At 34.9% G+C, this 22564-nt stretch overlaps 1 protein-coding gene across 7 annotated transcripts in view; it reads left to right on the forward strand.

Annotated features, from left to right (window-relative positions):
• FUT8 (fucosyltransferase 8) overlaps positions 1-22564 on the forward strand; it is a 196703-nt gene that overhangs the window by 155005 nt on the left and 19134 nt on the right. For all 7 annotated transcript variants that reach the window (XM_036011074.1, XM_028505361.2, XM_028505363.2 and 4 more), the window contains one exon: positions 3687-3924. In XM_036011074.1, the coding sequence (XP_035866967.1) occupies positions 3687-3924 (238 nt within the window). The remainder of the gene's footprint in view (positions 1-3686; positions 3925-22564) is intronic.

A 22564-nucleotide genomic window follows, 5' to 3' on the forward strand; every position in this document is an offset into this window, starting at 1 on the left:
ATATATCTGATAAGGTTAACATCCAGAATGTATAAGGAACTTCATAACAGAAAACAAACAAACAAAAAACACAACAATACCCACTATGGACTTAGGACCTTAATTGGTACCTCTTAAAAGAAGACATATGAATGGTCAACAGATCATTAAGCATCAGTGAAATGCAAATCAAAACCACAATGAGATATCACCTGTTTAGAATGGCCATTATCAAAAAGACAAAAAAAAAAGTGTTGGATGTGGAGAAAAGGGAACTCTCAGGCACTGTTGGTAGGATTTAAGTTGGAACAGTTGTTATGGAAAACAGTATAGAAGTTCCTTTAAAAAAAATAGCACTACCATATTATACAGCAATCCCACTACTGAGTATATATATATCCAAATGGAATGAAATCACTGTCTTGAAAAGATATCTCCATCTCTTTGTTCATTGCCACGTTATTCACAATTGCCAAGATAATGGAAACAACCTATGTGACACACTATCAGAGGACAAATGGACAAAAAAAATGTGTGTGTGTGATGGGATGTTATTCAGCCATAAAATTGAAGAAAATCTTTCTATTTGTGACCACACAGATGAACCTGGAAGACATTATGCTAAATGAAATAAGACAAAAGACAAATACTGCATGATCTCACTTACATGTGCCATCTAGATGAGTCAAATTCATAAAAACAGAGTCAAACAGAAGTTACCAGGGAAAGGGAAGTGGAGGAAATGGGAGATGTTGGTCAAATGGAGCAAAGGTTCAGTTATATAGGGTAAGCTCTAGAGGTTTAATGTACAGCATAGTAGCAGTAGTTAATAATACTGTATGGTGTGCTTGAAATTGGCCAAGAGTTGATTTTAAGTGTTCTCCCCACCAAAAAATGGCATCGCTTTTGTCTCTGTACATGAAATTCAGTTGAACTGAACTAATGATGGTTTACTAAACATTTATTCTGTGCAAGAGATGCCTGGAGATACTATGTTTGGCATATTTGACTGCATGGGGTTTTTGTTTGTTTGTTTTTGTTTAGCCTTTTTGTGCAATGTTTTGGTCTGTAGTTACTGGGCAGAGAAGTGAGGGAAATTACATTGTGGCTGGAAAATTTTCCTTTGAAGAGGCTTTTATTTGTGTGTATAGAAAATATAAATAGTCATGGCAAAAGGCTTTATCTATGATTTAATATAAAACCTGTGGAATCAATACTCTTTTGTAATATTACATCATTAACTCACAATTACTATTAATTTATTAAGTGAAGGCAGTGGAAACCTCTAAATCCTAGCAGTGCCAAAGTAACAAAGAATGGCTGTGGTTTAACTCTTCTCTTAGGAAACACAGTATATAGGCTTTTCTTAAATGCAAAAGTGAATCTTCTTTTAAATAAATCTATAGTTTTAAAACTTAAGGTCAGATGTTTTTATTATTATATTCCCTCTTTTTTTTTTTCTTAAAAAACATGAAGACTAAGGCGAGATATAATAATAGGGGAAACTCGGTGTGAGGTATATGGGATCTCTGTACTATCTTTGCAATAATTTTGTACATCTATGAACTGTTCTAAAAGAAAAAAGTTTATTAAGAACTATATGAGGGACATTTTCTTTCCCTCATATAGTTTTAGAGATATTCAGGTGTTGTATATCAGGTTCTTACACAAAACATGAAAAATTTGACAAATGACAGTGTTCTTTATAGCTTTTTTTAAAATTGAATTTATTGGGTTGACATTGGTTAATAAAATCATATAGGTTTCAGGTGTACCATTCATTCCATAATATCTATTTGCTTTCTTTTTGAGTTATTATTAACTTGAGCTAAAAATAAAGCATTGGATCAGTTTCAGAAGGATGTTTATTCCCAGGGTGCTTGTATAATGTTGTACAGAAAGCAAATGATACTGGTCTCCCTGTGAACATAATATCACACCCCCCTATCCCTCTCAAATATTTTGTGGCTATAACAACTGGAATGGGAATTCTTACTGCTGTAGGAGTCGGCTGTGAGTCAGAGTCTTATGAGAAAAGAATCAGCAAATCTACCACTTGACTGTAGAAGTAATATTGACCAATTCTTGCTGAATTTTATCTAGGCTGTCTTGGAGTCATAGAACTCTAACTCTTCAGAAGGCTCTTGATGGTATAGGTCAACAATATTCAATGAGTTTGCTGCAAGAATTTTTAAAACATACACTACCTGACTATTTAGTCAGGGGAACTGGCCTCTTTTCCTTTAGATTGTAAAAAAAAAAAAAAAGACAACAGCTAACACAACAATAGCTGTCTGGTGTGAATGAATGAAAATTATACATATTTTTTGTCAGATTGGCCAAAAAATACATTTTTTGGTGTGCCGCAAAATTTTAGTAATTTGTTTATATATGCCATGAGATGAAAAAGGTTGAAAATCACTAGCATGGGTTCTGCTTTGATATAAAAAGGCCAGCCTGCAGTGTTGGAGTGTGAAAGATAACCTCTTCCGAAAGAAACTGTTGCATTTTCCCTTCTTAGCTTCTCCATCACAGACATTTTACAGCCTCACTGTCCTAGCTTTCTTTCCTAGGGATCTCTGCTTGACAGAACAGGTAATATCCTTAGATATTAGTGGGAGAAAATAGTGGGAGATTTGTGATTTGGCAACTGCTTTATTCCAGGCTCATATAAATTGAGAACTCGTTACTTGGCTTCTTGCTTTCTGGGAGAGAAGATTCTGTTCCTTAAGGCACCCATTCTTTCTCTTCTCTTTCAGACGAAACAGCTTGAAAAACCTCTCAGGCTAAGGAGTCTTTGTCAAAACAATTTTTATTTGAAGAACTAAGATGCCTGGGGATATTTACCAACAGCTCATATGAATTATAGCAAAATTGATATTAGAATGGACAAAAGAGAAATTCTCACATTAGCTAAGCCCATTGCACCCACTATTAGATAGTATTAAGTGTTTTAATCACTTTCTATTCACATAAGCTGATGAATAGATCTATACGAATAACAAATATACATATAGAAAAATGAACCTTCTGACTCAAAAGTGGCATATCACATTCTTAAGACAGTTAATATAGAATGTGTTCTATATTTTGTTATGAAAATTACTAGTAGCTATCAAATTTGGTTTTTATTAAGTCCCCTGACTGACATTTTGTAATTGTTGAATTCAGATATCTTTTTATTCAGTGGCTTTACTTCCATAATGATTTTGTTTGTGACATCTAGAACTCTGGAGATAGGTGGAATTAATAGGTATATTATAATTTTTCCTTTAAGATGATTTGAGTTTCATCAGGGAAGGTACACTTAGAATGCTGAATTGAAGCTGAAATAAATGAATTTTTTTACCTCATTCCTAAAAATCTCAGTGAATGCAACTTTGAGTTTAGAGATCATCACACTTGCATGTTCTGCATGATAGAGAAGTGAAAAGAGTATTCTTTTCAATGTAACTGCTTAATTTCACATTTGTTCAGTGATGTTTCCAAAGTAACTGTTCTTTTTTACTGCTGTCTCCCTAAATATGCACATAACATTTCTTTGAAATTCTATTTTTAGTTCAAATTCTATTTGAAATTCTGGGTTCTTTGTCTTATAAAATATACTGGGTCCATCCTGTCTTACATGATTTATGCACTTATCACCTGTGAAGAGAAGTTGCTCTGTGCAGCTTATCTTCACCTTTGTTTTTCTTCCTCCCTGACAGAATCCCAAGGACTGCAGCAAAGCCAAGAAGCTGGTGTGTAATATCAACAAAGGCTGTGGCTATGGCTGTCAACTCCATCATGTGGTCTACTGCTTCATGATTGCGTATGGCACCCAGCGAACACTGATCCTGGAATCTCAGAACTGGCGCTATGCTACTGGTGGATGGGAGACTGTGTTCAGACCTGTAAGTGAGACCTGCACAGACAGATCTGGCATCTCTGCTGGACACTGGTCAGGTAAGAAGTCTGTGCAACTTGTCAGGTTCTCTGGGTTGAACTGCCACATAACCAGATTATCAGTTTCTTTGTACAACTTTATGGCTCATAATCATCTTTTTCTTTGGATCTATGAATGCCATACATCATCCAGATAATCTAGAATAATATATTATTTAAAAAGTGTCTCATGATTTATTTCATTTCTGATGTTTATTTTCATCTGGATTTAGAAAATCACTAAGCTTTTTCAAAGGAGTGAAATTTACTCTTTTAATGGTGATGGTGATAATATACCTTTCACTTTTTAGAGTGCTTTCATGTTATTTTTTTAATGATTTTTATATTGTATTTCCATTACATGTAGTCCCCTTATGTCCCCTTCACCGCTGCAGTCACCACATTGCTGTACATGTCCATGGGTCATTATTCCTTTCTGCACAATCTCTCCACTCCCTATGCCCCTCCCTTAGCTGTCATCCTCTGTCTTTTGAGTCTGTCTCTATTTTGCCTGTGTTTGTTCATTAGGTTCCCCTATGAGTGAAATCATATGGTATTTGTTTTTCTTTGGCTTATTTCACTTAGCATAACTCCATCCATACTGTCACAAAGGGTAAAACTTTCTTCTTTTTTATGCTGAGTAGTATTCTATTATGTAAATGTTGTTTTATCCACTCATCTCTTCATGGACACTTGAGCTGCTTCCATATCTTGGTGACTGTAAATATGATGCAGTGACCATAGGGGTGCTTCTGTTCTTTCGAGTTATTGTTTTGGTTTCCTTCAGATGTATTCCCAGAATTGGGGTCCTTGAGTCGAAAGAAGGATCCATCTTTAATTTTTTCAGTTATCTCCATTCAGCTTTTCACAGTGGCTGCATCAGTCTGCATTCCCACCAACTCTGACAGGTGTGAAAGGGTTTCTCATTGTGGTTTTAATTTTCATTTCTCTGGTGATTAGTGATGTTGAACATCTTTTCTTATGTCTATTGGTTATCTTTATGTCCTCTTTGGAGAAGTGTCTATGCAGATCCTTTGCCCATTTTTTAATTGGGTTGCTTGTTATTTTGGTGTTGAGTTTTGTAAGTACTTTATAAATTTTGGATATTAACCCCTTATCAGCTATATGAACAAATATGTTCTCCCATTCTGTGGGTACCATTTTATTTTGTTGATGTTTTCCTTTGCTGTGCAAAAACTTTTTAGTTTGATGTAGTTCCATTTATTTATTTTTTTCTTTTGTTTCCCTTGCCTGGGTAGATCTGTCTGATAAACTATTGCTATGAGCTGTGTCTGAGATTTTGCTGCCTATGTTTCTTCTAGGATTTTCATTGTTTCCACTCTAACATTTAAGTCTTTAATCCATTTTGAAATTATTCTTATGTGTGGTGTGAGAAGGTGGTCTAGTTTCATTTTTCCACACACATCTGTCCAATTTTCCCAACACCATTTATTGAATAAATTATCTTTAGTCCACTGTATGTGCTTGTTTCCTGTGTTAACTATTGACTGTAAGGATGTGGGTTTATTCCTGGGCTCTTTATTCTCTTTCGTTTTTTTTTTTTTTTATGTGAGTGCCATGCTATTTTGATTACTTTGGTTTTTTAATATAGTTTGATATTAGGTAGTATGATTCTCCAACCTTGTTCTTTTTCAGGATTGCTGTTGCTATGTGGGGCCTTTTGTAGTTTCAGATAAATTTTTGAAATATTTATTCTAGTTATGTGAAATATGTCATTGGAATCTTGATAGGAATTACATCAAATCTATAGATTGCTTTGTGTCATATGGGCATTTTAATGATGTTAATTCTTCCTATCCATGAACACAGAATATGCTTCCACTTATTTGAATCTTCTTCAATGTCTTGTAATTTTCAGAGTATACATCTTTTACACCTTTGGTTAGATTTATTCCTAGGTAAAAAGCGTATAGCACCCAGTAATCCCAGGTGGTCTCCCATCCAAGTACTAACCAGGCCTGACCCTTCTTCACATTGTTGACCTCAAGTAATTCTTGTAATTATTGTATAAGTAACGTAGACCTGGGTGTTTTGTTTTGTTTTGTTTTTTAACTTAAGTGTGCATGAGAATCACCTGGAAGACTTGTTAAAACACTAGTTTTTGATTCAGTAGGTCTGGGTGAGGCCTAAGAATTTGAATTTCTGACAAAGCTGCTAGACCCACAGACCAAACTTTTGAACCACTGAGGTACCTTTATCTCTATTTTACTTTTGAGAACAATAAAGCCTAATTTATTCATGCAGTTTTACATTTTACTCAGGAAATATTTGTTGACCAATAATGTGGTTAAGGTTATACTATATTATAAGAGTTATAAATATTAGGAAGTAATTTCCATTGTCTCTTAACATCTGGTGGTAGAAGGAATAGAATATATAGAGAGTTTCTTATTGCAAGTCTGTTTTTTTCTAATCAATGATCTTTAAACAAGGCCTAAAACTGGGCTACCTTTGTAATCTTGGGCAAGGTACCTAACCTAGACTTTAGTTTCCTCAGCAGTAAAATACTTACCTCTTTGAGTTGTTGGTAGGATTAAATGAAATGGTATGTGTAATACACTTAGCATAGCACCTGATATATGAGCTCTAGTAATTGTTAGTTACCATTAATAGCTTTTATTCATTGAGCAAATAAATACACATTGAGTACGTGAATTGTGGAAAATACTGAACTAAGTATCAGGTGAAATTCTAAGCAAAACTGTCTCTGCATTCACGTCTTGTGGGAAGTCAAACTTTTTACAAAAGGCTGAGGCATTTCAGTTAATGTAGTTTCTCATGGGGCTGACCATCTTTTTTTCACAAGTTAAAACACTAGATGTGGCCCTGACCAGTGTGGCTCAGTTGGTTGGGTGTCCTCCCACAAGGCAAAAGGTCATAGGTTTGATTCCCAGTCAGGTCACATGCATGGGCTCGGTCCTCTGTTGGGGCACTTACAAGAGGCAACCCATCGATGTTTTCTTTCTCACATTGATGTATCTCTCCCTCTGTTTCTCCCTTCTTTCCCCTCTCTCTAGAAATAAATAAATAAAATCTTAAAAAAAAAACAACTAGTGGTGGAATAGGAAGCTATGTCATTGGCAAAGTGAGTAACTTTAGTTCCTTTGTTTCTTTTTGTCCTTTGGGAAATATCAGATAATATCTGACCCTTCATAGAAATGGTCAGGAAATCTCATTGGATAATTTCTATAAAGTGCTTTGAAAGGTTCTATATGGATTTAAAGTATTCTTGTGATGTAAGTCTTATCTTCATTAGGATATTTAGGAGCCTTATTCTATACATCAACACATGTTTTTCTTTGTACTTTCTAATTTTAAAGTGATCCTCTTAATCTATAATCTAACTGAGCTTTAGTTTTGAGGTCACATCTCCCATTGGTCTACTCTGTCATTTACGTGTCAAGGTCAGGAAGATACAAGAAAAGCAACTCTGGCAGGCTTACTGAGGCAAACTTTTTCATTTTGTGGACTTAGTTCAATCTCAAGCTTCTTTGATTGTAGAAGTGCATAGCTAGAGTAGGGCAAGGTTCTTAGTTTTTACTGTTGTAGGGAGAGGAAACTTCTTGGGTAGTAGCCAGTTAGCAGAAAAGTGAAACGTTGACCTCACTAGACTTACCAAATTTAGTGTATATTTTGGCCCTACCTATAGGCTACTAGTTACTTGGTTTGTTTGATTTTTAATCCTTATACATTTTGTATGTACAGGATATGAAGATTAAAATGGCTTGAATTCAAAACATTCAGAATTTCTTAATGTTATAATTAAACAGGAATCATTCTTTGTGTTAATATATATGGAATCTAAGATCTAATATAGTCATACAGCGTATAAATAACAACTCGGGTTAGTACATTTACTTCTTCCTACCTCCAGTCTAAGTTCTTCCCAGTAAACACATGCCAAGCACCTTACCCAGGAGAAAAATGATTAGAGGCATAGAAATTTCTAAGTCTAGGAACTAAAAAATGACTAATCATAATATTTCTACCCTCTTCACTTCCCCCTATCCTATGACTTTTTCCAAGCCTTCCATATAACTTCCAGTGCTGAAAAGTTGTCAATGATATTTTCTTCTTAGTCATTTGTAGTCCCTGGTTAAAGAAGCTATTGCAGTATTTTATCATGGTAACAGAATTATAATTTTATTATTAAATAGATTTTTCCTTTATCACTACAGGTATATAAAATCATATTTTTCTTCATGCTAATCAATTAAACTGTGCCTTTTGGACACATTTAATTAACTAAACTAGTGATTATTTTATGCTTGCGTAACTAAAATAATTTAGATACTAACATTGTGTCCAAAAGAAGGAAGAGAATTATGTTTGAGCATAGCAAAGTATGGTTGGCATCTACTTCTCTTTCTGTTTATATATAGTACATTATCTACATGTATACCTTTTGGAGAAACTAACTTATTTGTAGGTTTAGAAGAAGCAGAATAAAATTAAAAATAAAACTTAACAAACTCTTTGACATTAATCCTTTAGTTAGCCATAAGTCAATTATATCTGTTCTTGTTCTGACTCGTACAAAGAATCTTGGGATATTTCCCTTGGCACAACTGTCATGAAATTATTGTTGTTCACACATACTTGACATGATGTGCCTGCAGGTGGAATTTAGTGATTCCTTTTCAAATCTGTCACTACCACAGTAATTAGTGTGTACATCTGATCATTTCAATAGTAAGTCATTCCTGTTGTAGGATGAGTTCTATTTTTCTTCTTCATTATTTTATGTTTATGTATGAAACCATATCCTATGTGGTAATTTGCTTAAGTGAGCAAAAATATTAAAAATGATGCTTCCAATTAAAAACTATAATAATAATCTTTTCCATCATCTGTCAATGTCTGTTCTAAAGTTGCTGATAAAATTGTCGATTTAATTTTCTACGTCACAAGACGTTTCCTAAACGCGAACTGAGAACATATAATAAGCCTGAATCTTCCAAATAGATTTCTTATGATAAGTCAGAATGTGAGTCTTGGCATTTAATGATTTGAAGTATCTTTCAACAATTAGTGGTTTGTTTAAAGAACATTGACTATGTGTATAGGCGATGTATGACAGCCAGCTTCCAAAATGCTTTTATAGTTGATATAAACACTCTTGAATAGATGATTTGGCAACAGAAAACCCCAACCATTTAAACAATTTCCTACTGCTTTTTTTTTTATTCTAAAAATTGAACATTTATTCAGATTAGCAGTTAAACCACTTTGGCTATTTTGTATTTCCTTCTCATCTTTTCCCCACTGTCTTAATAAATATATAATGAACTGAGCTGAATTACTTATTTTAATAAATCTAATTGGAAAACTTTCTTTTAAATGAAAGTAATGACTAGTAAGAAACAGTGTTTGGAAATGTGATAAACTTTAATGCCCAAAAGGTGACAATTGAAGTACATGTTTAGGTAGATTGACATTTGCTATATTTAGTTATCTAAACTGCATGGTTACTTTCTCTCTTTACTTACCTCATTTAAAAAGGCTTTTGGTTGGGGAGGGCTGGGTGCATGGGCTGGGGTGGGGGTAAAGGGCAGAAAACTGTATTTGAACAATTAAAATTAAAAAAAAAAGGCTTTTGGCCAAAGTGTTTTATTTGGCATTTGTATGTGGAGGAAACCTTAAAATGATAATAATTTGAGAAAAGAGCTTGCTGTGAGCAGGCACCGTGCTGGGGCTACATGAAGAAGACAAGTGAAGTCTCTGCCCTGTCAGGCGCAGGCTGTGGGAGAAGACAGCCGGATGAACATTAAAATATGTTGTGATATGAGTTAAGTTGATAATACTCTGAAGCACGTATGTAACCCATATCAGGGATTCTTCTGGAGGAAGTTGTTTTTAAGCTAAGACACAGAGTATGAATAGGAGTCAGCCAGGTAGAGATGGGGCAGAAGAACTTTCTGTCAGTGGACACATGTGAAGGAGAGGCGAGAGGTCATGGCATCGTTGGGGTGAGTACAAGTAGTTCATAGTGAAGTTTAAAGACTGAGAAACCAATTAATCTTTTGTTTTGAAAACACATGTTCTTACAAGATTGGCTTTTGGATGGTTGTGTGATTTTGTTCCTCCCTAAAAACCAACAGGTTTTAATTCAAAAGTCAATGTTCTTTGTTTTGTTTTTGCTTCTGAGTGGGCGAAGTTAGAAGTCAAATGCTTTCAGACAGCTGGTTCTTGCTGTTATTTAGGAATCATTACACTCTTTTAAAAATTAAAAAATTTATTTCATTTTTAATATTTTTTTAGGGTTCACTCTTGGTAAATTTTTAAAAGCTGACAAATACTACAAACTCGTAATATCCAGAAAAAAGCAACATGATAATTTTATTAATGAAACTGCCTAAAACTGCCTAAAACATTTCCTAAGGCTGTTTTTCTTGCATTTTAAAATTTGGATGATCACAATATGACAATTTTGCATTATCATTTTATATACAGAGAATAGGAAGGCAGTTCATTCATGTTCTAAGTCATTTGATCACTTTTCTCCCAGTTTTATTGAGACATAATTGACATGTAATGTTATACTAGTTTAAGGTATAAAATATAATGATTTGATATATGTACATATTGTAAAAAGATTACTACAGTAAATATACTTAAATCCATCACCTCACGTCGTTACAGATTTTTTTCTTATGATGAGAATTTTTTAAATTTGCTCTCTTAGCTACTTTAAATTTACCATATAGCATTGTTAGCTATAGTCACCATGCTGTATATTACACCCCCAGAACTCATCCTCTAACTGGAAGTTTGTACTTTTGGAACTTCAGCTTCTGAACTCCAGTTTAGCTCCTCCTCCGAAAAAAAGGTCATGATACTCAATACCTACCCCCCACCCCAACCCGACCGCATCCACTTTTAATAGGGCCTATTCACAAGGGAAAGTGATTAACAGGTATAAAAGGCAGCGAGATTATTTTCACATGCAGCTTGTTTTCATTGTCTATCTATGTTTCATTCTCAAATTTTAGAACACATTTTGATGGAAGGCTTTAAGAAGCGCTATTTTATATTGAATTTTAGCTGTTTATTTTATCGGAAGGGAGCCTCCAGGTGGCAGCCGGGCCTACACCTGCTGGGTTATTTACACAGTGCCAACCACTTGCCTAGAGCACAACAAATGCAATAAAAGAAACAGAAAATCCACCTCTCCTGCATCCCAGTCTAAATCTCAAATAATTACCCTGCAAACTATGTGAGGCACTTTTACTAAATTGCAGATTTAAAAAACTCTCTTGTTAAGAATGAATCTTTTTAGCAATATATTCTGCCCTTTCTAGACAAGGTTCTGAAAGAATGACCTTAGAAGCAAGAAGTTACAATTTAGGAAGTAGGAATATAACATTAACATCAAAGTAATTGTGGAGTAGAAACAATTTCATCTGAAAAGTTTTCAAAAAGTTCTCTTAAAGTCTATTTAGAACCTATCCAGAGTTGCTAGAGCTAGAAAGAGAATTCAGGTGCCCTTATTTCCTGTGGGATGTCTGGGCCACAAAGCCTTGATACCTGTCTCAGAAATTATCAGTGTTTTCGTAAATACTGATACACCTTTTATGCTACACATGGGTTTCTTAAAGATTTGCTACAAATTGAATTATTATATATCAAGTCATATTTTAAGCATTCTAGTGGTGCTATGTAAATGATTCCCAAAGGAAATCCTTTCATAAAGTAAAGAATCTTTTTTTTTAAATATAGGCTAGTAGTCTCCAGATTCATTACTAGTTCCCTCCCTCCCTTCTTTAAATGTTTGGATTTTTCTGTTTTCCTGAGGCACATCTATGTAAGTCTTTGAGGCTCAGTCACATTTAACTTTTGAGTCAAATATCAAAATATATAACAAGAAGAATGCAACCATTCAGTAACATTTTTGATAAGTCTTAGTTGTTTACAACATATAGATCACATTCAAGAATGTTTAGAATAATCGTACAAATAAGATAATTGTTGAACAGCTGAAGAAAGTTGAGAATGCCTCGTACCCTTTTGGTTAGCTTTATATGCCAGAGATCTCGGAATGATATACAACAAATCTCAAGTTTGCTTCTCTCTCTTCCCCAGGTGTATATAGATTATAGCCTAATTTCTTGGAATAAGAAATAGTAATAGTTCATGAGCTTTAGTAAAATTACACATACCCTTTTTCCCCTCCAAAAGGATGTTGCTCAATAAGAAAGCTCAATAGAAGTTTATACATTAGCTGAGAGTATAATATATATTTTGTATATACTTGTATGTAACTTACATAAATAATAGGCTTCCCTTCTCACATTTTTCTTGCCTTTAACAGAAGGCCAGAAGCAGATCACAGAATTGTAAATATCACTAGGTATTCCTTTAGGAATTAGGATTCTTTCTCCTGTTATACTTCCCAGAATTCAAGGAATAAAAATATTTGTGGCAGTATTGAAAAGGATTAGAGTTGAATTTCCCACCTTTTCCTGAAGAGGTACTCCTTTTTATTCAATTAGAGTTTAATCTACTAATATAATATAAGAACCTTTAAGCAATGCAGGTTGTATTCCGTGGAAGCAAGAAATTGTAAGTGTAATACAATAAGTCAAGTTGATTTTTCCAAAAGATATATTATTACAATTAAGGTTACAATTCTTGTTCAAAAATATGATGTCCAACTTCATTTTTAAAAAGTACAGTTGCTACACAAATATTGGATATTTATTTAGGTATAAACATAAATGGGCACATTTATATTTATAAAGTGTTCTATTACAAAGTTTCTAAGCAAGTGGATCAACCACATAAACAAGAAAGTACACTAGTCATCAAGTAAAAATTTGAGTGTTTCTAGATGCTATAAAGATCTAGATGCTATATAAAGGGTGATACAAAGATAAATAAGACCCAGTCCCTGTCCTTCAGGAACTTACATTGAGAGTATGTTAAGACGCATAGATCTGTAAATGTAACAAATGTGAGCTATATTAAGTGTCATAAGAGAAATAAAAAGTTCCGTGAGTCATCAGAGGATAGGGAACCTGTTTCTGGAATTAAAGGCATCATTGGGAACCCAAGGTGGGCCTTTGGAGGATGAGGAAAGCACAGTCTACATAACAAGGTCAGATCAATGGCGTTGATTTGGAATCAGAAGTTATTAGCTGTGTGACTTTAACTTGTGTCTCACAACCTTTCTTAATGCCTGTTCTATGTATCTTACAGAGTTATTATGAGGATTCAGAGTGATAATACATTTGACAGTGCTTTGTATATTCTAAATCACCTTGTATGTTCTTATTACCACTTTAGTTTTATGGGAACAGGGAAAGAACAATAAAAGCATGATTGGGACATGGTATTTTAGCCAGGCTTCTCTTGAGAAACTTCACAACCAACATTAATGAAACTTGGAAGATCTCCTTAGCTTCCTCAGCCCACAGGGGATCATCACTTCTCTTGGGTTTTATTTAGATTGCTCAGTAAAATCCCAGTGTTTAGACTTAAGGCCCCAGAAATATGCTCCTCTCAAAGAAGCTTGACCAATTCCCCAGTTTGGGGGACTGGGTTGCCTTCTTAACTTGAGCCATGACTGACCACCCTGAGGGAACCCTCCTGACAAAGTAGTTGGTCTTCAGTTACTTCTTTAGCTTTCCAAGCTGATAGGATGATGCTCTGGGGAGGGAGGAAGGCGCTCTGAATAAAACATGCCGTCTTGGAGCTTTAATATGTACATACTACTAAGAGAAACAAAGAATAAATTCCTGTGAAGGTTCTGTGCACTGGGAGCAGTGTCAAAATTAATGCTCAGGAATCTGAACATACTCAAGATGTTAATATCCAAGAAACTTGCCTGAAAGTGCAGAGTAGGCTTCAGTGAAGAAGGCTTTTCAAAACACTAACAATTGATTTGAGTAAATCTTAAGGATCTGAATATTAGAAATACTGGGTTGGCTGAAAAGTTCATTTGGATTTTTCTGTAAGATGGGTCTAGTAGCACTTACTTATCTTTACCTTCATTCGAAACAATTTTGTTAGATTCTGCTGTAACAGCTGTCTTATCAGTGTGTATTTTTAAAAAAACATCAAAATTGGTGAATTTTTGCATAGCCATTTTGATATTGAAGATAGAAGAAAATGTGCAACATTTTCTGCATATTATGCTTTATTATTTCAAGACAGGTAAAAGCACAGCTGAAACAAAAAAAGATTTGTGCAGTATATCGAGAGGTGCTGTGATTGATCGAACGTGTCATAAGTGGTTTGTGAAGTTTCATGCTGGAGAGTTCTCATCAGATGACGCTCCACGGTCAAGTAGACCAGTTGAAGTTGTTAGCAATCAACTGAGACCTTATTTGAGAACAATTAACACTATACCATGCATGAGATAGCCGATGTACTCAAAATATTCAAATTATTAAGTTCTTAGTGCCCTGGCTGGTATGGCTCAGTGGATTGAGTGCCAGCCTGTGAACCAAAGGGTTACTGGTTCGATTCCCAGTCAGGGTATATGCCTGGGCTGCAGAACGGGTCTCCAATAGGGGTGAGTGAGAGCCAACCTCACACCGATGTTTCTCTCCCTCTCTTTCTCCTACCCTTCCGCTCTCTCTAAAAATAAATAAAATCTTTTTGAAAAAAGAAAGACATATTTAAAAATAAATAAATAAAGTTATTGGTGAAAGTGAAAAGTGTGTCTTTTATTTTACCAAGAAAACCATACAGACTTTTCGGCCAGCCCAATACATAAAAGTGAGGGCCTTTGGCTGACCAGTCCTCTGATACCTGTCTATTGACTAGATGGAACTACATGTGCCAGACCAGAAGAGATTGTGTTTAGGTAAGCAACCCAAGATGATATAGTGCTGAAGCCCTGTAGCTTGCTCCTCTCCTGTCTAGTTTTTGGCTATTAAATACTTAAGCTATTTTTATTTTGGAAGAGTACAGTATGTCTAGGTCATGCCTAGGAAAAAACTAACTAGAATACTCCAATGGGATTTTAAGGCATGGTGGAAAGAACAGTTGATAAAAGGGTAAATCACACCAGTGTTTCCCTTTCTCTGCTGTCACTGCCCATCTTGCTGTATTTGCAGAAGTTAGGCAATAGGGCAGGAATTGGGGAGTATGCTGGGTTAGTAGCTGCTTCTGTTGCTACCCTGGAGTTTGAAATACCCAGTTTTGATCCCTGGAGTTTGAAATATCCAATAATAGAATTGGCAGAAGTACACATTGCACTCTGAATCCCTTTTTTCTGGATTATATCCAGTTCCAACTGGGGCCACCACACTGAGCTTTCAGAATCAATAGGCAATCCACCTGCATCCTTTGGAAATGTCTAGACATTAGTATCTAGATTGAGTTCAGAGGGTTAGATAGCCTTTTAAGAATATAATAATAACATTTTAAAAGTGATGTGCTATCTCTCTTTCAGAAGAAAGATTATCTTAATGCTTGCCCTCAATGACTATCTTAGAGGTACCCATTTGTATTATATATGTGTTAATAAGTGGGTATTTGGTTCACTCACCTATATTTTACTATACATTTGTGCCATTATTTGTGTATTCCCTTATTGATGGACATTTCAATTATTTCAAGTTTTTACCATTATAAACAGTGATGTAATGAATATCTTTGTGCTCGTCTTCATGGGCATATATGGTAGTTTCTCCAGGGCATTGCTTATCAAACTTTGTTACATCATACCATATGTTAAAAGATATTTTTACTGCCCACATTATCTCCTGGCAGGTGGTAATGTATGGTAAAGCTACAAAGATCTCTCTGGCAGTGTGTTGCAAGTAAAATCTTATGCTCTAATAAAGGGGCTGCCAAATTGTGGTCCCCAGTGACATTCAGCCTGCCATTTTTTTATAAATGCAATTTTATTGGAACATAGCCATGTCCATTTATAACTTATTGTCTATGGCTGTTTTCATACTATAGTGGCAGAGTAGCATAGTTGCCGCAAAGACCATGCAGCCCTCAAAGCCTGAAATATGTACTGGATGACTTTTTACAAAACAAGTTTGCTGACTCCTATTCTACAGTAATAGTTACCAAAAAATACTTAGTTTCAACCATTGTAAATTTGTGAATAGTGTTTTTAAAAATTTGCCTCAAATTAATAAACTTCCAATCTAGGAAAACACAATAATTTTAAAAAATCTGTCTCGTGAAGTAAAATGTGGTTAGTGATGCTACAAATATTTAACAAAACCCCAAAGGACTGGGAGGTACAGTCATTCTAGCCAGAAATGGCATTTGAACTGGCCTGGAAAAAGTTGTAAAATGACCAGAAATCTTAGGTATAGAATTCTGAACACTTGGAATACTGGATAGGTGATGATAAAAATGCTTACATGCCTGTCATATCTTACATAGAGTAGTGCCAGCGTATCAGAACTCCTGAGCATTACTTTTTCTTCTGCCTCTGATTGTCTAAATTATGTGGAAAAGAGCATTAAACCATCTGTGTCTCAGTTATCTTTTAGTAGAAAGTGACTAAAAAACCACTGTAATTAGGTTTGTATTTCACAAGGTACTCCAAAACAGATCTGATAGAGGGTGCTCAGGGCAAGTATTTTTTTAGCTGTAGAAGTAGGGGAATGATAGCGTTTCAGTTAAATAAACCTGTGTTTTATATTCATTCTTAACTATCATTGAATAATAGGTGAAATTATAAACCAAGGTTTACATTCATAATAACTGCAATCTTTATGATAGGTTTCTTATTCATAGGAATTTAACATGTAATTTTTTAAGCATCACCCAAGGATATGTTTTTATTGATTTTAGTGAGGGGTGGGGCGGGGGGGGGGTGGAGAGAGAGAAAGAGAAAGAGAAACATTGATCAGTTGCCTCCTGTACAAGCCCCAACCAGACCAGGGATCAAATCTGCAACCTAAGTATGTGCCCTCACCAGGAATTGAACCTGCAATCTTTTGGTGTACAGACAATGCTCTGACTGAGCTACCCAGTAGTCAAGGCTAACATGTAATTTTATAACACTTAGCAATGATTTGGGAAGAGCAGTAAATCAATGCCACGATGCTTTTGAAGATTATTGGCAAAAGGTAGTCAAGTTAATATAGAGCTGCTTGTTAGGAAATTTTTTAATTGAATTGAAGAAATGATATTGGATTGCCACTATTAGTATTACTCAACCCTTCACAGTAAACAGTGGCATGGATATAAGCAATGAACAATGCCCTGAAAGATTTGTACTTTTGAAATTAAGAACATAGGAAAGTATTCAATTACATTGAGAGATGCGTTTTTTGCTAGGATAATTTAGAATGTGATAGTTAAATAATCAAAAAGTTAGATATGAAATAATTTTTCCCAAAGGAAGAAAAGGATAGTTATTCTATGTCAATTGAACAATATTCTGAGCACAAAAAATAGAGGCAGGAGAGGAATAAAAGATTCCCTAATTTTGTAATTTGTGCAGGCCAGCATCCGTTGTATGAGTAATAAATGTTATGTCTATACTCATGACAGTTTTAAAAATCTGACAGTTTTAAAAAATTCAAAAAGTAGCTTTTAGCCACTTTTAAAAATACCCTTAATTCTATTATGTAATTATTGAGCTAACTAATGTATATAAGGACCAAATCACTGTTCCTTGGTCTTTTATGGATATATAATTTAAATTAAATATTTCTCATTTGCTTAAATGAAATCTCTTTTTAACATTCTTTTTAGCCTGAAAAGAAATATTCATTAATGCTAAATAGTAATTTTAGTTTCTGTGATTATATACAAAATGGCTATAATTTTATATAAAATGTATATTTGATGGCATTTTCAGTTGTTTAACAAAAGGACTAATGTATTTTACTGTAACAACTGTAATATGCCCTTAAATATTTATTTATACATACTCCTCTCTATTTTAGTAATGAAATTACCTGTGTAATTGAGTAAAAACAGAGTGGCCACAAATGCATAAGAAGACACTTCTGTAAATTAATACATTTGCCAAATCATTTCTTGAAAACCACCTCGAAGTTCTATCTCATGGTAATGAATTGCTTGTGTCTTTAGAGTATGCTGAGTGAATTAAAGAAAAGGGGGCGGGAGAATCATCTGGAGAAGGTCTGAAAGCAGTCTTTGCATTGCAGCTGAAAATAGTAGCCGGAGCCCTTTGTCTAGCCATGTCACTCCTTAAAAATAACGGGGAAAGAAATCATTCCATAGCTCTGTTTTGATGAAATTATCTATTGTCAAGGACAAACTAGCTTTTTAAAGCTATTGCTTTTTTAAGCAAAACATAATATGTTGATATCCAGTTTTATGTTTAGTTTGGTTTAAATTAATCAAAAACTATCAAGGACCACAAGTAAGGGATATTTACAGAAAAGTACTGTTCAGTTTGTGGATTTTTTTTTAAAGGCCATTGCTTCTACTCCTGCCTTTTCTCTTCTCTATGTTTAGGTAGTGACTACCAGAAATGAGAAAGTAAAAGTTCAGAATCTTTTATTTTCTTACTTGTCATTTTACAATTTCTTTTTTCATTGGAATATGAGACAACACATTTTTTTTCAACCTGCCACTCAATGTCCCAATTCAAAAGAGAGATTTGGACACATTTTTCCCTAGCAGCACTAAATGAAAGAATTCACTTTCTCTTAGTGGCCATTACATAGAACTGTGAGAATGGTGCAGTCAACTCTCCTAAATTAATTACAAGAGATGTAATTGTAGATGATTTTTAAAAGAACAGATAGTCAAAAAGTCATTTTTTTCTTCACTTTGAATTTTATGCCCATGCTGTGGCAACTTGACCCCAGGGTATGGAAATGGTGTGCAGTGGCTGCAGTCACCATGTAGATAAAACACACCTCAAGAAATAGAGAGCTTTTGTGTTTTGTTGCATGAAGGTGAATAGCTGTAACCGCCAGCGAGCTTGCCCTTTTTGACAGCTGGCTTTATTTAGCATTTTAAAAAATTGCATGCTATTTGCCTCTGGTGCCTGGCCTTCTTCAATTAAAATTTTAAATGATTTCTTATCATTCCCTCACACAAAGCTCACTTGTGCAGTTCCCGATTTAGCCTGAGACACCTGTTCTTGAGTCCCTTTTTTTTAAAGTTCAGTATGAAATCTCTGTGCTATGTCACGCTGGAATGAAAGAAACCATGCATTATTGTATTGGAACCTGACCAAGCTCCTTAGATAGGCTTAAGGGAAAGATTGAGAACTATTAATGGATATGATACATTATTACATGAGAGACATTTCAGTAAATATATTAATATTGTTCATTTTAAGAATTGTTTTTACTTTGTTCACAACAATCTGGAAACAATAGATAGGGAAAAGAACTTAATATATCACTTTGATTTCTTTTAAATTTCATCAATTAGCAAAGAATAAGAAACTGTTATACATGATGACAAACTTAATGTATCTGTTTGCCATAAAAGAAAGAGGACTTTGAAAAAGCTACCCTTTCACTTATATCAACTTACAACCTTCACATCAATATTGACCAGAAATTCTTACAGTTGTCAACTTGAAATTATTTATATTGAAGTAGAAATTAAATACATTCAGATAAAACAAGTCTCTTCTCAGGGAGAGAGGTATGAGATAACCTCTGACTCATACTTTATTCAATTTAAGCTATTTCTCTAAATAGCCTTACAGTTGGACTGAAAAAGCCTTTGATTTAGTAGAAAACTTTTTGTGTTTCTAATTTGTGATCAGTTTAGCCTTTGTTAGTTGGTTAGAGGTTTCATTGGAAGGAACCCTTTCCAGGCCTACCTCTCACTTAAGTCAAAACAAACACCTTATCTTTTCCCATCCTTAGTAATTTTTTTAAAGAGGGAGGTAGGGGGTGGCTGGGAGAGGCACCTTTACTTTTATTTTTTTTTTTAAGATTTATTTATTTGTTTTTAGAGAGGGGAAAGGAGGGAGATGGAGAGGTCAAGAAACATCGATGTGAGAGAGAAACATCAATTTATTGCCTCTAGCATGCACTTCTACCAGGGACCAAACCCACAACCCTGGCATGTGCCCTGATGGGGGGCATCTACTGGCGACCTTTCACCCTGTAAGCTGATGCCCAACCAACTGAGCCACACTGGTCAGGACTGATCATTAATAATTTTTAGAGTTTCTGTGGTGTCTTTTTAAATTTTTAAAGAATGTCCTCATTTATTCTCTTTAAAAAACCCAAGGGGTTGCTAGCATAAGATTTAATTAGTATATGACAAGAAAAAAGAAGGATTAAAGTTTGTTTTAACTGGACTGTGGTGTCACAATCTTCCAGATTTAATTTTATCTGGATCATATTGTCATTCTGTTAATGCCAAATTTATTAATTGTGTTTGACATAATTATTTTTAAATATTTTTTAAAATACAAAGCAATAAACACCTATTGCTGAAAAACCCAGAAGGTATAGAAAATATAACAAAAAATAAAAGTACCTTAAATAATATATATATGTATATTCTTTAAGTCTTTTTGAATGCATGTAATTTTTTTTAATTGATATACTTTATTTCTTAGAGTAGTTTTAGGTTTACCAAAAATTTTATTAGAAAGCATAGTGTTCCCAAATGGTCCCTCTTCCTCTGCTTCCTCCTCCCCTCCTTCTCCACAGCCCAGTTTCCCTATTATTAGCATTTGCATTGGTGTGGTACATTTGTTATAACTGATGAGCTGCTGTTGATACATTATTGTTACCTAAAGTTTACCATTAAGGTTCAGTCTTCGTGTTTTATAGCCCTAAGAGTCTCGCCAAATGCTTAGTGGCATGTGTCCACCATTACACGAGCATACAGAATAGTTTCAGAGCCCTAAAATCCCCGTGTCCACTTCTATTGACCCCTCCTCTTACCCCCAGCCTCTGGCAATCACTAGTCTTTTTTTTCTGTCTCCATAATTTATCCTTTTCCAGAATATCATATAGTTTGAATTGTACATTATGAAGTCTTTTCTGACTGACTGCTTTTTTTAAAAAAAGTTGCTCCATGTCTTTTTGTGGCTTGACAGCTCATGGCTTTTTATTGCTGAATAATATCAAATTGTATGGGTGTATCACAGTTTGTTTATTTATTCACCTATGAGGGACACCTTGGTTACTTCTAGTTTTTAGCAATTATGAATAAAGCTGGTATAAACGTTTATGTGCAGATTTTTTCATGGGCATGTGTTTTCAAGTCATTTGGGTAAATACCAAAGAGAAATTGCTGGGCTGTATGGTAAGACTATGTTTAGCTGTGTAAGAAACTGCAAACTGCCTTCCAAAGTGGCTGTCATGGTCTGCTTGGGCTACCATAATAAAATACCATAGACTGGGTGGCTTAACCACCAGACATTATTTTTCACAGTTCTGGAGGCTTAGAAGTCCAAAAGCAGAGTGTCAGCAAATTCAGGTTTTGGTGAGTGCCTCTTCCTGGCTTGTAGACAGATGCCTTCTTGGTGATTCCTCACCAAGAAGGTATCTTCCCCTTCCTGTAGGGCACCATTCCCATCATAGGGGCCCCACCCTCACGATCTCAACTAAACCTAATTACCTCCCAATGGCCCCCTCTTCCCAATAATCATCGCATGAGGGATTAGCGCTCCATATAATTTTGGGAGGATGCAAACATTCAGTTCATTACAATAGCTGTACCATTTTGCTTTCCCATCAGCAATGAGCAAGAGTTCCTGTGGCTCCACATCCTTCCCAGCATTTGGTGTTGTCACTCACTGTTTTAGATTTTAGCCATTCTTAAGAAGCATGTAGTGGTATCCTGTTTTTTTTGTTTGTTTGTTTGTTCGTTTTTTAATGAATCACAACCTCATGTCTATTTTCAGAATTCAACATTTTCTTTTCTTTTTTAAGATTTTATTTACTTATTTTTAGAGAGGGAAGGGAGGGAGAGAGAGAGAAACATCAGTGTGCTGTTGCTGGGGGCCAGGGCCTGCAACCCAGGCATGTGCCCTGACTGGGAGTCAAACCTGCGATGCTTTGGTTCGCAGCTCGCGCTCAATCGACTGAGCTACGCCAGCCAGGGTGGTATCCTGTTTTAAGATGCAACGTACTACTGATCTGTAATGTTAATTGTCATATGCTTATTTGCCATCTGTGTGTCTTTGGTTTTTAGGTCTTCTTAAAGACTCCTTAAGTAGGCAGTTCTTTTAAGTATAATCCTTTGTTACTATTAAGCCCCATTGATATGGTGGTATAGATGGGGGAAAGGAAGTATTCCATAGCCCTCTGATTAGGTCTGTCTTTTAGTGGACCTGTGATGGGATACTCCTTCCCCCATGTTGGTTAGGCTTTGGTAAAACCTCTTCAATAGGCTAGGCTGTAGTATAGATAGTTTTCCTTGTAAGCAGGTCTTAAGGAAAACACCAAGCTCTTTTGCAAATATACTGAACTAATATATGAAAATTCTCTGAAATGGAAAAAGTATATTATAATGATAGTAATGATCACAAACATCAATAACAAGGCATATGAAAATGTTAATTTTAAATAACATTTAAATTTATTCTTGTATTTTATGTTATGCATAGAAATATTCTTTTTGTAAATATATTTTACTGATTATGCTATTATAGTTATCTACCCAGTACCCACATCCCCTCCAGCAACCTCCCACCTTAGTTCATGTGTATGGGTCATGTATATAAGTTGTTCGGCTTCTCCATTTCCTATACTATTCT

The sequence above is a fragment of the Phyllostomus discolor genome, chromosome 1, assembly GCF_004126475.2.
Source record: "Phyllostomus discolor isolate MPI-MPIP mPhyDis1 chromosome 1, mPhyDis1.pri.v3, whole genome shotgun sequence".
Taxonomy (NCBI): Eukaryota; Metazoa; Chordata; class Mammalia; order Chiroptera; family Phyllostomidae; genus Phyllostomus; species Phyllostomus discolor.